The sequence below is a fragment of the Homalodisca vitripennis genome, chromosome 2 (genome assembly GCF_021130785.1).
Source record: "Homalodisca vitripennis isolate AUS2020 chromosome 2, UT_GWSS_2.1, whole genome shotgun sequence".
Taxonomy (NCBI): Eukaryota; Metazoa; Arthropoda; class Insecta; order Hemiptera; family Cicadellidae; genus Homalodisca; species Homalodisca vitripennis.
The window spans coordinates 209,774,712-209,790,915 of NC_060208.1; the positions used below are offsets into that span (position 1 = coordinate 209,774,712).

The following is a 16,204-nucleotide window of genomic DNA, read 5'->3' on the forward strand; positions in this document are numbered from 1 at the left end:
GTGTAATCGCATCAATTGTGTTTAAAGGAACAATTAATATTTCCATCTGGTATCAATGAGTACTTCATCTCTATACGAGTATACGCCTCATAGTGTGCTCTCATCATTAGCAATTAATAATGAACTATGTCGAGTATTCATTGATTTACTCGTAATTAGCATCATGGTGGACTGGTACTCCAAGTACGCTTACATGGTAATCATCCCATTACCATTTGCTTCAGTTTTTCTGAGTATGGCTTTGTAAGCTTTATAATTACAGTAGTAGCTTCACATGGGATTTATTTTTTATTTATTAGTCTCACGCCATAAAATATTAAAATTATACATAAATGTGTTGCACTGGTAATTGCAACATATTATTACTATATTATTATTATTGTTGCTGTTTAATTGTTCGATCTTATTTTTATGATTCACTTTAGATAACGATTTGCAAACCGTCAAATGGTTACCCAGAATTTCGACAGGTCTTAATTTTCTGGAGAAAATATTTTCTAGTGTGATTTTCTTTGAAAATTGTCCAGAGCATTGAAGTACTTCTTGCCAATAACCCCCTGGAAAATTAGTGTTCAATCAAGCAAATTTAAGCAATCCTAGGTTTGTTAAAATTAAAATGAGTTGTTTTTAGTTCTTTAAAGATTTAGACTTAATGATTCAAATGCACATTTTCTTTGACTACTGCATATTTTGTACAATTTTATTGTATGCGTCAGTAATATAACGTGGTGTAATACATATTATTTATATATATATATATATATATATATATATATATATATATTTGTATCAAGTACATGAATTACAATATACGTTTGTGTGTAAATTTTAAATTTGAAATGCTGTGCAGTTAATTGTGTTTGAAATGATTAAAAATAGCCTTACAATGCATTTTAAAAAGTTATTGATACAAAGAAACCATTAAAAGTATTATTCTTGAGGAAACACTAGGCCTATACATTAGAAAGAGCCTGAAATCACGAACCAGATGGGTTGAACCTAAGACGATTCTCTTTCAATTCTTTTATACAGGGTGAATTTAAGTTAGTGTCGAAACATTTTTTGATACTACTCAGTATTATAGACCAAAATATGAAAATAAAAAATCCCTATCCCATCTATTAGGGCCATGAGGAAGCGTGCGAGAGCCTGTATTAGAAACGGAGGCAGGCAATTTGAAAACAATTTGTAGATTACTTACTTTTATGATTATTCTTTTTTGTAACTGTTCTTTATGTGTTTATCCTATGTTTGATTTATTACTGAATTAAACACAATTTTGACTGGTTATTTGGCACCGTGATATTTTAAGTAGACCTTGTTTTCCAATACTGATTCTTTAATAACCAGTAGAAGATGAAAATAAAAGTAACGTAACATTATGTCATTTTAAAGCCCACAAAATGGTCAAGTTTTTTGTGGTATTGGCCTCTCTTCAGAATTAACTTCATTTAATTCCTCGAGTCTAATATCTTTTTAATGTTTTTGCCGAAAACTTAAGAATTTGATTTATTAGCAATTTGTTTGTATCAAACTTATTTTCAAGAAAGTTTTTCTCCATTATTCCCATGTAAACTTTTGTGTAGATTTCAAAAATGGATTCAGAATAAAAAAAAAACATTAAAAATAATGGAGGAAATTGAGTTTTATTGAAACAAAACATGATTTTTTTTAACAAAATAGCGAAATTGGTCGTAGTTAAAAGATAGATGGGATAGGGATTTTTTATTTTCATATTTTGGTCTATAATACTGACTAGTATCACCCAAAAAATTTTTCGACACTAAAATTCACCCTATGTAAAGATTTACAAATATTCTACAGCTGAGTGAAATCTTGTAGTTTATGGTGTTTATTAGTTAAAAAGTCTTGTTTTGGGTAATATCTCTCTTTTTTATTAAATCAGTGCGTTTTTGATGAAGGGTTCAGAGAACTCGAATATATATATATATATATATATAATATAAAGATATATATATATATATATATATATATATATATATATATAAAGGTTAAAACATCAATTTCGACCAATGTTACGTTAATTAAAGTTTTTTACGATCGCCAACACCCAAATTGCATTCATTTCGGCAACAGAGTTAACAAAATAGTTTCATTGTGATGAACCTAAACTATGACAATTTCTTGAATGGCCAAATTATAAGCTTATTGGAAAAGTTGTCTCATTATTTCAAGGTTCTCATTCTTTCTTTACAATCGTCAACACCAAAATTGCATTCATTTCAGCAACAGAGTTAACAAAATAGTAGTTTCATTGTGATGAACCTAAACTATGACAATTTCTTGAATGGCCAAATTAGATTGGAAGAGTTGTCTCATTATTTCAAGGTGAATCATGAATGAAGTGACCCAGGCGCGGCCCGTGACCACTACGAGAGGTGGCGTAGTAAGGTCGCGCCAGCTTTCATTCATCCGGGAGCGGCGATGTGCGCATGCGCGCCTAGCCTTGTCCCGCCCGCCCGCCGCGCCGCCTGTCAGAGGCGCCTGCCGCAGCAGTCCGCGGTCAGCAGCGGGTGTGCGCGCGTGTGTGTGTGTGTGCGCGTGTGGACGTGTAGTGCTCATGCTGGGTTCACGGGATGGCCTCGCCGCAGCCGCAGGAGAAGCACATTAAATACGGTAGGCCTCCGCTTTTGTCCTCAACCTCACAACGCTTTCTTCCCCGAGAACTGCTAATTGTCTCCCTTTACAGAAATTTGAAGAAGTACGATAAAGCGAAGACCAACCATAAAAGTAGACTAAAGAAAGTAATTCAGGAATTATTGAGCATACCTGTTGGTATTACTGAAGTTATCCAACAATCAAACACTGGGATTAATAAATGTTTGTGTTTCAATTACTGATTCTTGAGTTTCTAGCGCCTCAGGATGTGGGATAGAAACGTATAAGAGTAAAGCCGAAATCTAATTTGCCGTTCAATCCAATCTGCCATAAAAAGTTGGAACCCAAAGCAAGTGGCACAGACAGAATCTTGTATACTGGTACAAATATGATTCCAAAGATTTTTTGACACTTTACCTTATTTATAAATCAAGATAAATCAGTTTTAACTGACAAACCTCTACTAAGTAATGCAGTGGTACAAAAATTTACAAAGTACAATCAAACTTTATCAGTTTCAATCCTGAATTCTCCAAATAAAAAAACGTAATTTACATGAATTTAATGCTAGGATTTCCAAATGAAGTGCCAAAAAGATTTTGTTTACACGGTCGGGAATTTAGGAAAAAGATCAACAAAAAATCATTGCTTAATCCATATTGAACAGAATAACCAAAAGCAAAATAAGCCTGATTCAATAAACAATAATCAATCACGATCATAATTTTCTCAGAGAATGCATCACTGTGTGTGGAGAAGAAAATGTGTTCATGAAAACCCCAACACCTCATAAAAATAACCATGACCACAAAATATTTTCTAGAGCCGTAAAATTTTAAAAATCGAGTAGAAAATATAGTTACGTTATAAGAACCCAGGCCTATCCATACAGTCAGTCTTTGTAGATCCCGGGGAAAAAATGCGCGGCAGAGCCATCTAGTTGTTTTCTTTGGGATTACTAACCGTTATGGTGGTACCTGAACTACGAGTAGATACACAAAAAACATTATAAGATATTCAATTTGACCTCCACCAAAACTAGCGTAAGTGAAATTCTTCAATTGCTTTCACAAAAACTAGTAGGTTGACTGCTTATGCAATGCAAATTGGCCCTCGTTTCCTGGACTAAATTTCTCGCGCTGCTACTCAAGAAATCAGTGGAAATAGATATCACCTATAATCCTGCCCAGCGAAGACTACTATAGACAATTCCAGCATCATAAAGTGTATCTTTGATCAGTCGCTTATAGAATCATGTAGGAACGATACAATACGAAAATCGATCTACGACTCTGCAAAAAGCCCACAAAAGCGTACGTAATTTCGGCTGCAGTATAATAAGAGGCCACCACCTCAATATAATCATAGTATATCCTTAAAAACAGTAAAAAGTAACTAAATGTTAAACTGTTTTGTTTGTTACATTTTATAGATACACATAACAGATAGTTTTTATGTAATGTAATTCGTGTCAACATTTTTGTTTTTATACTTTAGATAATCATAAATGTGATTCCATTGTGGTGGTGGCCTCTTATTATACTGCAGCCGTAGTTTCTGCAACTAATGAAGGTGGAAAGAGTGTAAATTCAAACCGGTTTATAAACATCTAACCCCATATTTACAAACAGCGGCGGTTAGAGATAACAAAACCGCATCGATAACTCAAAGAAAAGTCTGGTTGAGAGTTGCAATATCATACTTTACTTGTAATTTAATTAACGGCGAAGAAAAACTTAGAGTGTTATATCTCTTATCGCGAAGTAACTTCCGCCATTACATCGTGAAGTTGGGGTTCCAATATTAGTTCGTTTGTTCCACGTAATGCGTATAGTTTCGGTGTGGAACTTTTTGTGGAACCACGGCCAACTTTGGAACTAATAAAATGAGTTGTGTGATATTGCATTATGTCTGTTTTGGTAGCTGAATATTTTTTTTCTGACTAACATCGTTTTTAGGACCTGATACTGAGAATTAACTTAAAGAATTGCAAAATTAATAGTACGGATTTAGACGTACTTAAGGACTACTTACAACACAAACTTTATGTACAATGTATACCTGTATAAAGCCAACTTAAGTTCTGTCTATACACAAATATGCTCGACTGAGATAAAATTTTTGTTTATGAAATAATAATTTTAGTTCCTAATACATTTGATTTCTTTTTCATATTTCTGTTATTAAATTGTATAAACATGTTATCGGACGAGTTATTAGGTGATAAGCTATAATTAGCTAATAAAAATTAGCATATATTATACTGTTTGACAACACTGCACGTTATTTTTCCAGCTGTATTATACTAATTAAATCTATTAACTACTACTATTACTTACTGTTTATCATAATTATTAATTCGACCTACTTTCCTCCTCTCTTTAAGAAAGAAGGTTGATACAATGAATAAATAAACTTTATTAATTCTTAAAATTTCTTAAAACTTAAATTGCTCATATATCTACATATTAAGTAATCACTACCAAATTACAATTTAATGGAATTTAATTTATAGATTTGTCATTTATAATACTAGCTTATTACAATGTTTATACTTATATAACCTTAACTGAACTGTTAAGTTATATTCTAATTTAATCTATTAACTATCACTATTAACTACTGTTTGTCATAATTAGTAATTCGACCTTCTTTCTTTCTCTCTTTAAGAAAGAAGGTTGATACATTTTTTAAAGCAACAAATCAAGTGTCCTATAGGTTCTTATTTCTGAGCTCCTGGAAATTTCTCAATGGCACAATTATTCATGCAATATCACAGTGTTCTATAAGGAATTAATTTAACGACATAGATTCATCCTGCTGCTTTTAAACTTCAACAAATATTTAATTTTGTAGAAATACAAATATTTGGGTTTAGCTACTTTATTGCATTAAGAAAATATAGGACGCGGAGGTAAGGATTTATTCTTTTGATCATCACTACCACTGGAAAGCTTAGAGATAGGCTATCTTTCCTTATAAGGAAATACCTGCCAGTGAAGAGTCAGTGTAACGGCTATATCCCTTTTGGATGTTTTGCTTCAGGGTCCAGCATACAGAAATGAGAGAGGGTACAGCGATGGAAAGAACTGATATTACTCACCTTTAGGATGTAGGGGGACACATTGGCGTATATTCCAAGATGCTCACTGATGACCTTTCAAGGACAGTGCACGTCACGTTTTAGGTGTAAAGGCCACGCGTACAATTTGAGATTAAAATTAGCAATATGTCAATAGGGTTGCGAAGAGATAGGTGTTCACGGGTATCTCACAATCTGTGGACTGTTCCTTGCAGATAAGAGTATCTTTGCTCTTCACAGTTCATGCAGACGAATTATCACAGTTTCTTCTTTCTGAAGAACAGTTGTAGGTGGTTGGTAGACGGATGCAGACGTATTGTGACCTGTATTCTGTAGTCAATTTTAATGATTAGTGTTGTGTATAGCTTTTTTATTAAGTGCATGAGTACATGAATGTCATACAATGACAAATTTTTACTATTGTAAACAAACCGATCAGTTTGTTGTTGCCAATTTTTTCGTCCTTTGAAATATTCCCAAAAAATAATTCTCGTCCTCTCAGACGGTGGCAAAGTTTACAGTTGGTTTTATTTGCCTCGTTAATGGTAAGTTTTCTCTACATTTCCTTGTATTTATCAGATGATGTATTGTATTTGTACTACCTATCCTATACATATTTCTTTGATACCCACAATTCAGTGTTCCTCAATAACCGTTCGCCATAAATACTTTCAGACACAGGTCGACGAATACAGAAGTATTGTGACCTGTATTCTGTAGTCAATTTTAATGATTAGTGTTGTGTATAGTTTTTTATTAAGCGCATGTTTTAGAGTTAGTGAAGTTGACGCACAACACGGTGGTTGTGATTCCTGACTTAGGCGTGTCACAGCGCTTTGGTGTGATTTGTTTATTTTAACCTAGTTTGTAATTACGTATTAGGTTAGTTATTTACCTGAAGAAGAGATCAGATTGCAGATCTCGAAACGTAGTATTACTGTTTTTTGTTTTGGTTTTGTTTTTTGTTTTTTTCACTAAACGATGGTAAATGTCCGGGAAAATCCGAAAGGGGGGAGATAAAGAAGATAACGTGTACACTATGCTGTTACATGTTACACATACGTTACACACGAGACCGCGGCACGACTCTACCATGACTCGTGTAGGCGTACGAGTAATTGCTACGAGACGAATCGAGCGAGAAGGAGACGCTCGTAATCCTTGCACCGGCACATCAAGAATGCGACTGTGAGAGATTCAACGGCTGATATCGCTGGTGGACAAATCGCCACGTCACAAAATAACCGGAACAGCGAGATGCTAGCACAGTAACACTCAAAGGACAACTCTGATTTAGTGACAGATCCGCTAGCTCCAAACACACTATATGGGGTAACTCCTCTCGGCTAATCAGGAAGACTTAAAAAAAGGTTTTCTGACATTCAGTTTTCAACTAAGGATACAATGTGTAGTCCTAGATATACAAGATGGAGGAGGTTCACAGCAACATTTGAGGAGAGGTATTTTGAGGAGAGCAGAGCCCACAAAAGACAAAGTGAAGAAAAATAGTCTGCTGTCTGTAATACATACCGAAAGTCCATTGTTTGAAGTTTATTTTTGACGATGGGAGGATTGCGAAGGAACAGGAGTTTTCCGGACATTTGCCATCGTTCAGTGATACAAAAAATCAGTAACACTACGTTTCGAGATCTGCAATCTGATCTCTTCTTCAGGTAAATAACTAACCTAACACATACGGGAAATCCTGTTTCCTTCACAATCCTTAAATCGTCAAAAACAAACTTAAAACAAGGAGTTATTTGGAAATATTGTACATTTGGCATAAAAAGTAAAAAGCACATGATATAGCGTTTTTAACGTAACTTAAATAATACAATCTGTCCTCTTAAAATAACTTGACGAACATGCATCATCTGCACTATTTTTATTGTAAAATATTAGTTACTATTTCATTACATAACCTAGAACACGTTTGCTGCCAAAGCAGTCGTGTTGTGTGATGACAGTTGCATTATTAGACACTGAGACTCTTGTTACCCAAGGGTTTAAACATGCTATATTACAGATAGAGTAATATTTGAATTTTAAATGTCATATATCTCATGTAGTCCGCCCTGGGTTATTTTGTAACATCTTAAACTCATGAGTAAGCAATACTTTGTGACAACTTTTGTGTATTATTCGTTGCTTGGTATAGTTCTTCTTGTTATCATGTTTGAAATCTCTCCCTCTTTCCCCCTCCACCTCCCCCCCTCTTGCCACCCCTTCCCCCAGGGACAGAATTTGGTAACTCAGAGAGCGGTGTTCTTGCTGATTTTGGATTAGCTTCTCAGACACCTTTGGGTTCCTTAGGAGAATCAGGTCTGGGACTATGGAACGATTACTTACTACAGGATTTGGTGTCTCAGAGAGTGGAGTTCTTTATGAGTTTGGGCTTAATATCTTAGAGAGATTTAGGTTCTTAGAAGAATTAGGTCTGGGATTGTGGGAAGATAACTTAGGACAGGTTTGGCAGACTCAGCGAGCGGAGTTATTTTTGAGTTTGGACCTAAGTTTATGGAGAGCTTGGGTTCCTTAGGAGAATCAGGTCTGGGATTATTGGAAGCAAAAAAATAAACCTCAGCTGATGGAATAAAATGGTCACAAGATCTGCAGGAATCATGAACGGGTTAGGGTAATCCATTCAATTCTCCCATGATAAGGATAATCGGGGATATCACAACTCATCTTCTAATTACTTTAACATCCCTTAATCATTTTCGTTCGTGTTATTGAAAATGTAAAGACTTCGGGGAGTGTCACATTTAAATTACCATGAAGACTATATTACTGTTTCAATTTCTAACGCTTTACCGCAGCAGAATTGATTGGCGTTGACAACAATCAGCGCCTGATGACCGCCAAGTGCAGCAGAGATAAGTGGTGTTGACAAAAGCGGCATCAGCAATGTGCTGGGCTTGAGTACGGGAAGCCTTACCCAGCCATTGATTTGTCTGTCTGCACAGGGCATCAGCTCGCCTCGGCCGTGCTCTTCTCTTACATCTTTACTCGTTCACATTCATGTGCAATTCTGTGCAACTTGCTCATTTAAATTTATATGCAATTCTGTGCAACTTGCTCATTCAAATTTATGTGCAATTCTGTGCAACTTGCTCATTTAAATTTATGTGCAATTCTGTGCAACTTGCTCATTTAAATTTATATGCAATTCTGTGCAACTTGCTCATTTAAATTTATGTGCAATTCTGTGCAACTTGCTCATTCAAATTCATATGCAATTCTGAGCAACTTGCTCATTCAAATTCATATGCAATTCTGAGCAACTTGCTCATTCAAATTCATATGCAATTCTGAGCAACTTGCTCATTGAAATTCATATGCAATTCTGTGCAACTTGCTCATTCAAATTCATATGAAATCCTGAGCAACTTGCTCATTCAAATTCATATGCAATTCTGTACAACTTGCTCATTCAAATTGATGTGAAATTCTGTACAACTTGCTCATTCAAATTCATGTGAAATTCTGTGCAACTTGCTCATTCAAATTCATATGCAATTATGTGCAACTTGCTCATTCAAATTCATATGAAATCCTGAGCAACTTGCTCATTGAAATTCATATGCAATTCTGTGCAACTTGCTCATTCAAATTTATGTGCAATTCTGTGCAACTTGCTTATTTAAATTTATGTGCAATTCTGTGCAACTTGCTTATTTAAATTTATATGCAATTCTGTGCAACTTGCTCATTTAAATTTATGTGCAATTCTGTGCAACTTGCTCATTCAAATTCATATGCAATTCTGAGCAACTTGCTCATTCAAATTTATATGCAATTCTGAGCAACTTGCTCGCTTTCAACAGTCGAGAAATACATTTTACAAACCTTCCAAGAAACTAGTTTTAAACTATTTTAGAGTACCAGTATTCGATTGGAAACATTTATATGTGGAAACATTTCTAACATGTAAAATAAAGTACAGGTTTGTTCTGACAAATATTCTATCACATTCGGTCCACTAAGTCTAAAACTACAGAAGATTAAAAAACGAATGTTTGGGTGGATGGAATTATCCATAACGGTTTTAAAAACATTGATTACAACTCGTGTTTTGTCTCATACTGCAAAAAAGAGTAATAGCGCAAAATAATCAAAAACGTGTTTGAGTATTGTCACAAACATTTATTTTTGCTCTCCCTGTACATAGGATGCTAGATATTGTATTTGGCGTTCTCATGTAATCAGGGAGATTTGGAAGTTGTGGTGAAAGGCATTGTTTTACGTATTATTAGTTTATACTATTTAAAACTATTCATAAGCTTAGAAATACTGAGAGTTTGCTTAAAATACCATAATCCTCATTAAAACAAAACAAATGATCCTAGATATTATTTATTTTTAAAAATTAGTCCTCTTCCACTTCTCAATTTGACATGTTCTAATGCATAAAAATAAACCACCTGCATGGTCTCTGTTACGGTTGTAATAGGTTTTAACTCAAAATTACAGTAAAAAAAATAATAATATTTGAACTATAAATTTGAAAGAGATTACGCAATTAAATACAAATGCTGAAGTAGGCGCTTTTAATAAATTTAGGTTTAGTCACATCAATACAAAATACTACTGATAAATCGAATAAATTCATCCGGAAAGATATAAAAATGTATATTGCGCCTTTAAACGATATGTTGCAGAATACACATCGTTTATTTGAAAATTATAAAATAACCCTCCCTTTTAGCAGGTTTGAACGTATTAAATACAATATAGAAAACGTACTAGTTATCATTCCTCAGTACATTGTACCGCGAGGTAAGCTATAAGGCCAAAAGGCGTGTTTGGGAGATGTGTCTTTTGGTGCGGAAAAGAGTAAATTAAACAACAACATTTAAGAGGCAAACTCTAAATAATTTATGACGGTTATAAATTAAGAACGACTAAAATATCTCGTAGTTTACTTGGTTGAGAATTGCTTTGATCTTTTCTAGGGATAGTGTCAATGATAAACGCGTATCAGCTATTTTTACCTGCAACGCACGTTTGAAAAACAATGAAAGGTGCACAGAAAAACTAAAAATACAAGCATTGTTATTCCTAATTGAATAGGTTACTATAGACTATAATGGACCATTTGGTAGCACTGTATTGGGTTGCAGTTATTCTCATACACTCTGCAACTGTAACTAATAGTTATATGAATTAAAGACATAAAGATCTGAGTAGGTGTCTATGGTGTGTGTATCTTTTGATTAACTTATTATGGGTGATTGCAATAACTGAAGAATGTTGACCTTGAAGCCACTCGCCAATAAGTCACGAGCTTGGATTGGTACTTAAATCATTTTATTGTTCATACTGTACCTGATACTCTGTGCAACAATTGTCCTTTCTTCAATGCCACCGATTAATAATAAAAATAACTATGAGGGTAAATATTTTGATGGTAACATAATAAATATGGTGGACTAGACTTAAAATCCAGGTTTATTTCGATTAAAATTTTAATATATATATACACGGTGCAAAAAAAGGTTGGACGGGCTATGTATTTTCAAATTCTGTTTGTGATTTTGAGCTAAAAATGAAGAATAACTTTTTTCAATTTCCACTTCGTTTAGCCGCTAGCCACCATTTTGTATTTTGTATTAACAAATTATCTCTAAAATAGTAAAGCTAAAGAAACCAAATTTGCCACAAAAGTTGGAATAGGTAAGAGAGAAAACAAAATAATTGTGTTATTTTCCTTAATATTAACAAATGGCGTCTGTTGAAAATGTTTAAAGTCAAATAACAAAAAACGAGTAGATATAAAAAAAAAAGAAATACTAGACGCTAACTATTTGGAAAATTGTATTGCAATTCCAACGGGACTAATTTCAAGAAATCCGTTGAAATCCGGTTCAAAAAGTACCGTTGGAACTGTTATAAAAATTCCAAAATAGTTTGTATCTTTTGAAAATTTTATAACCAATGTAAAACAGCTAATACCTATCAAAATACAAAATGTTTGCTACTCACAGCTTGTACAAGCGTATCTTTAAAGTGGTCGTGCTGGCTTATGCGTTGACGGATTCATTGAAACAAGTACCGTTGGAATTGCAATAACATTCTCTAAATAGTTGGTGTCTAGTACATTTGTTTAACTGTACTTTTTTACGACTTTACACATTTTAAACCATTGTGCCATTGTGTTAATATCAAAGAAAACACTTATTTCTTTTCTCTCTCTTACCTATTCAAACCTACGTGACAAATTTGGTTTCTTAGCTTTACTAATTTTAGAGATAATAATTTGTTGATAAAAAATAAAAAAATGGCGTCTAGCGGCTAAACTAAGTGGAAAGTGAAAAAAGTTATTATTTATTTTTAGCTTAGAATCATACATAAAATCTGAAAATGCATAGCCAGCCAAACCTTTTTGTTACACGCTGTATATTAAAAGTGGTCTGAGACATCTACTATGTAACAAAGTAAAAAAAACATAATCTTTATATAACGTAGAAATGCAACAGAAATTGCGGAGGACCTAAGTTATCAACCTAAACTTCTCAACCTAACAATTTTTCAACCTAAAAATCTCTGGTAGAATTTATACAGTGAAAAACAAGTGTAAAGTGTAAAAAGGTAAAAATGAGTAAGAACAATATTTATTAGTTATTGAGAGATCGAGACGACGGACGATATGGTTGATGTTGTCTACGGTTTTGTTACTCTGTTATGTGTTGTTTGTTACTCACTCAGGACTAAAAGCATCGATAAAGTGTGCAGTGCACAACACAGTGGTGTAAGCGCAATTTCAAAACGTCAGCCATAGAATATTTATTTTATATTTGGATTAAAATGTAATTTAAACCTAAATATATTTAGGTTTTTTTCTGAAGAAATTTAGCATGTATCTTGTTTATTTACTGAAAGTCTAAAACATTTTCTATTGTCTAACTATTTAAAAAATTGATAAAATCCCATTTCAATTAAAAACATATTTTGCCATGCAAAGTAATTATTATATAGGTTCTTATAAATACAATAATTATTCCACTGTGTCAATTAACTCGTTAATAATTGACTTTCCGTAGTCTGATACAAGTTTATGCTATATTTTGGTGCAGTTTATTTATTTCTGATTAATTTTCTCGATATGGAAGTTTTCATAGTTCCATTTCACTGTGTGTTGCGTTTTGATTAGCAAAAAATTACAGTTAAACGCTTAATTTTATCTAATATTTACATAAAAATCAACGGGACGGACATCTAAAATATTCACATCATATACATCTAATTATATAAACATGAATGTTTGTCTCTATGTCCTTTATAGACTCAGAAACTATTTGACCGATCATTATAAAAATGTGTATGTATATGTATTTTTCCACGTAGAAGGTTTAGGTGCTATACCCATTGATGATGTAACTTACCACCAGACGGCGCTGCAAAAGATAAAAGTTATCAAAGCACCTGTACATTATAAACTGAAATTACGAGACAGTTACGCATATTAAATAGCAAAACACTATTTGAAGGCACTATGTAAGTTTTGATGTGTATTTGTCTTTAACATAAATTTATGTCTGAACTTAAAGCTTGTTTGTTAAACCACTTAAAAAAAATAAAGTACATATACGTGTACAATGGCTATACACATACAATTTTGACGGATTTTCTTGATTGTGGCAACAAGACAAACTCTATATCGGCGTTGGAAATATGACTCACCTGAAATAGAAGTGCTCATACACGGGCAAAGCATACTAAAAGCGTGCAAAGCCGTGGGAAACAGCTAATGATATATATATATATATATATATATATATATATATATTCATGGCGTACATTTTTATTTTAAATTTATTTCAAGTTATTGGTGTTTTAGAGCAGTGGATTTAACTGAGCTAATGTTTTGGAAATAAGGTTATACGATAACCACTTTATTATTTATTTATCGAGACAAAATACTCTGAAAACGCAGTAGGTTTATCTCTATAATAGGCTAAAGGTCCGGTTCCCTCGGAAACAGAGAATTGAAATGATAACCCGAAAGTCACATACATTCCAATGGCTTAGCCTTCCTCTTTTAAAAGGAATATTCTTGAGCCGATGTTAAACATCTTGAGTATGTACTTTATTGCTCAAACTGTTTCCAGAATATACATGTAAATGGTTCTTAAGATCAGTATAAAATAGTCTGTTCTTGACAAAGATAATTAATTAAGGAACAATTACAACATTTTATATTATGATATTTCAATCTAACATTTTAAATTGTAATCATTAAGAATTTGAAACTTACCGAATGTTTTGCAGAGCCATTGTTAAACAGCCATCGGAAAACATATATACAATTTACAAACATTAAAAAAGAATTGAAAACGTATTAACCAACTTGTGTTTTGATTACATTACTGACAAACGTATTATTTAGAAAATATGAGAATAAGATTGAAATCCCTTTATTCTTCAAGAGGTAATGATGGACAGAATCATTTAATGATGATGTAACGTGTAGAGCTCTAAAAAAACATTACCATTTCCTTATTTACATAAATTACTTTGACGTCTTAAATATGCTCACAAAAGGTTTTAAAGGAGTTTGGTATAAACCTACTCTGGTTTAGGGATCGGAATATCGTGTTGTTATATCATATTAAGACACAGCATAGACTCGACATAGGCATGTGAGAAAATCTGGAGCAATATATAATGATCAGAGGACTAATAGGTCATTAAGCGGTCTACGATGTATCACAGAGTCTTGGTAATTACCTCAACGATTACCGTTTGTCTGATAATATCAACAGCTAAGCGGGTATTGCAATGCAGTCTAAGATGTATCACAGAGTCATGGTAATTACCTCAACGATTACAATTTGACACCATCCCTGCAAAATAACGGTGGCATATGTATTGTTGGGGACCTCAATGTAGATGGCTTGGAACACTCAAACAACAAAAACGACCAATATTAGTTTGAGGGAAATGTTGGCCACCTACAACATTAATAGATTTAATCTGTCCACCTACAAGAATCACCAAGATCTCCAGAACATCAATTGACATTGTGGGCACTAATCTCAACAACCGTATGGTTTCATGTTGACGTGATAACAACGGGATCTCCGATCACACTGCGCAACTAACAAGTATTGATGTCCAGTCCAAAATAACAAAGAATTCCTCATCTTATAGACGTCACTTCAGCACAACAGAACCTAACAGCACTTAAGAATCTTCTAGCTGAGCAAGACTGGCATGAGGTTTACGACACTGAAAGTGCTGATTTAGCATACAATAGCTTCATTAACACATTACTCATGGCACTGAAACACAAACTTGTCCCTACAAGCTCACCCGAAGAAAGCAAAACACAAAAGAGGTATTACTGACCTAGAGTCCGAAGAACTAAGGAAAACGTTTATTAGAGCCCAAGAAAAGGTTTATCATCAGTGGCACTCAAGAAGACAAAATAGATGCTTCCCTGAAGAAAAAGGAGTACGACCTGAAGCTTAAATTGATCAGACAAGAAGCCAGTGAAGACCTTATATCAAATGCCACAGATAAGAGTAAAGCAATATGGAGCATCATTAATAGTGAAAGAGCACCACGCCGAGAGGACAGGAGGAACATGGATTGGGAGTTGGAGATCATGGGGAAAACTACCCAGGACATCAATAGAGTAAGCAGACCATCTTAATGACTTCTTTGTTAATGTTGCGGATGCCACAATCAGAAATGCTAGCCCTGTTGACGGTACAATGTCTGTTGTAAGTACCATAACTGATCATAGGCCCAACATAATACTCTCCATTTTTCAGCCGACATATACTGAAGAGGTAATTAAGACCATTAAAGCACTGAAACCAAAGCTTTCTACAGGGTTCGATGATATCCCGTCCAAGTTGTTAAAGATCTGTAAAGAAGAAGTCTGCTTGCCACTAACAAACATAATATATAAATCCCTAGCCCAAGGTGTTTTTCCATTCAAAATTAAAAATTTCAAAAGTGCACCTCTTCACAAAAAGGGAAGTAAAAAGGAATTACAAAAACTATAGGCCAATATCACTTGTCCCGGTGGTATCCAAAATTATCGAGAAAGTCGTGTTATCCAGGACTACTAAACCACTACAGCAAAATTCTCTTATTCCCAAAAAACCAACATGGTTTTCATTTCTGGAAGGTCAACAACGACTGCCCTGGTGGATCTGGTTGAGTGCATTATTGACAGTTTGGAAGCTGGAAATACTGTGGTCAACGTATTCCTAGTTCTTAGCAAGGCCTTTGACTGCCTCGGACCATGGCCTAACAGTAGAAAAACTGAGATCACTGGGAATAACAGACACAGCCTTGAACTGGTTTGGAGATTACCTTCACGACCGCCAGCAAATAGTAGAGCTGAAGCAGCTCAAAAATGGACAAACAAAAACAGCCAGATCATCTCCCCTGAGAGTAAATAGGGGTGTTCCTCAAGGTTCGGTACTGGGTCCAGTGCTGTTTGTGCTCTATACTGAAGACCTTACTAGATACTTAGAGGCCTTCTGC

General features: G+C 34.1%; 1 protein-coding gene across 1 annotated transcript in view; it reads left to right on the forward strand.

Annotated features, from left to right (window-relative positions):
• The first annotated feature begins 2,527 nt into the window (after positions 1–2,527).
• Positions 2,528–16,204, forward strand: part of LOC124355380 (multiple C2 and transmembrane domain-containing protein-like) — a 590,080-nt gene continuing 576,403 nt past the window's right edge. Inside the window, 1 exon segment of the mRNA XM_046806501.1 lies at positions 2,528–2,637. Coding sequence (XP_046662457.1) covers positions 2,598–2,637 — 40 coding nt within the window. The 5' untranslated portion in view covers positions 2,528–2,597.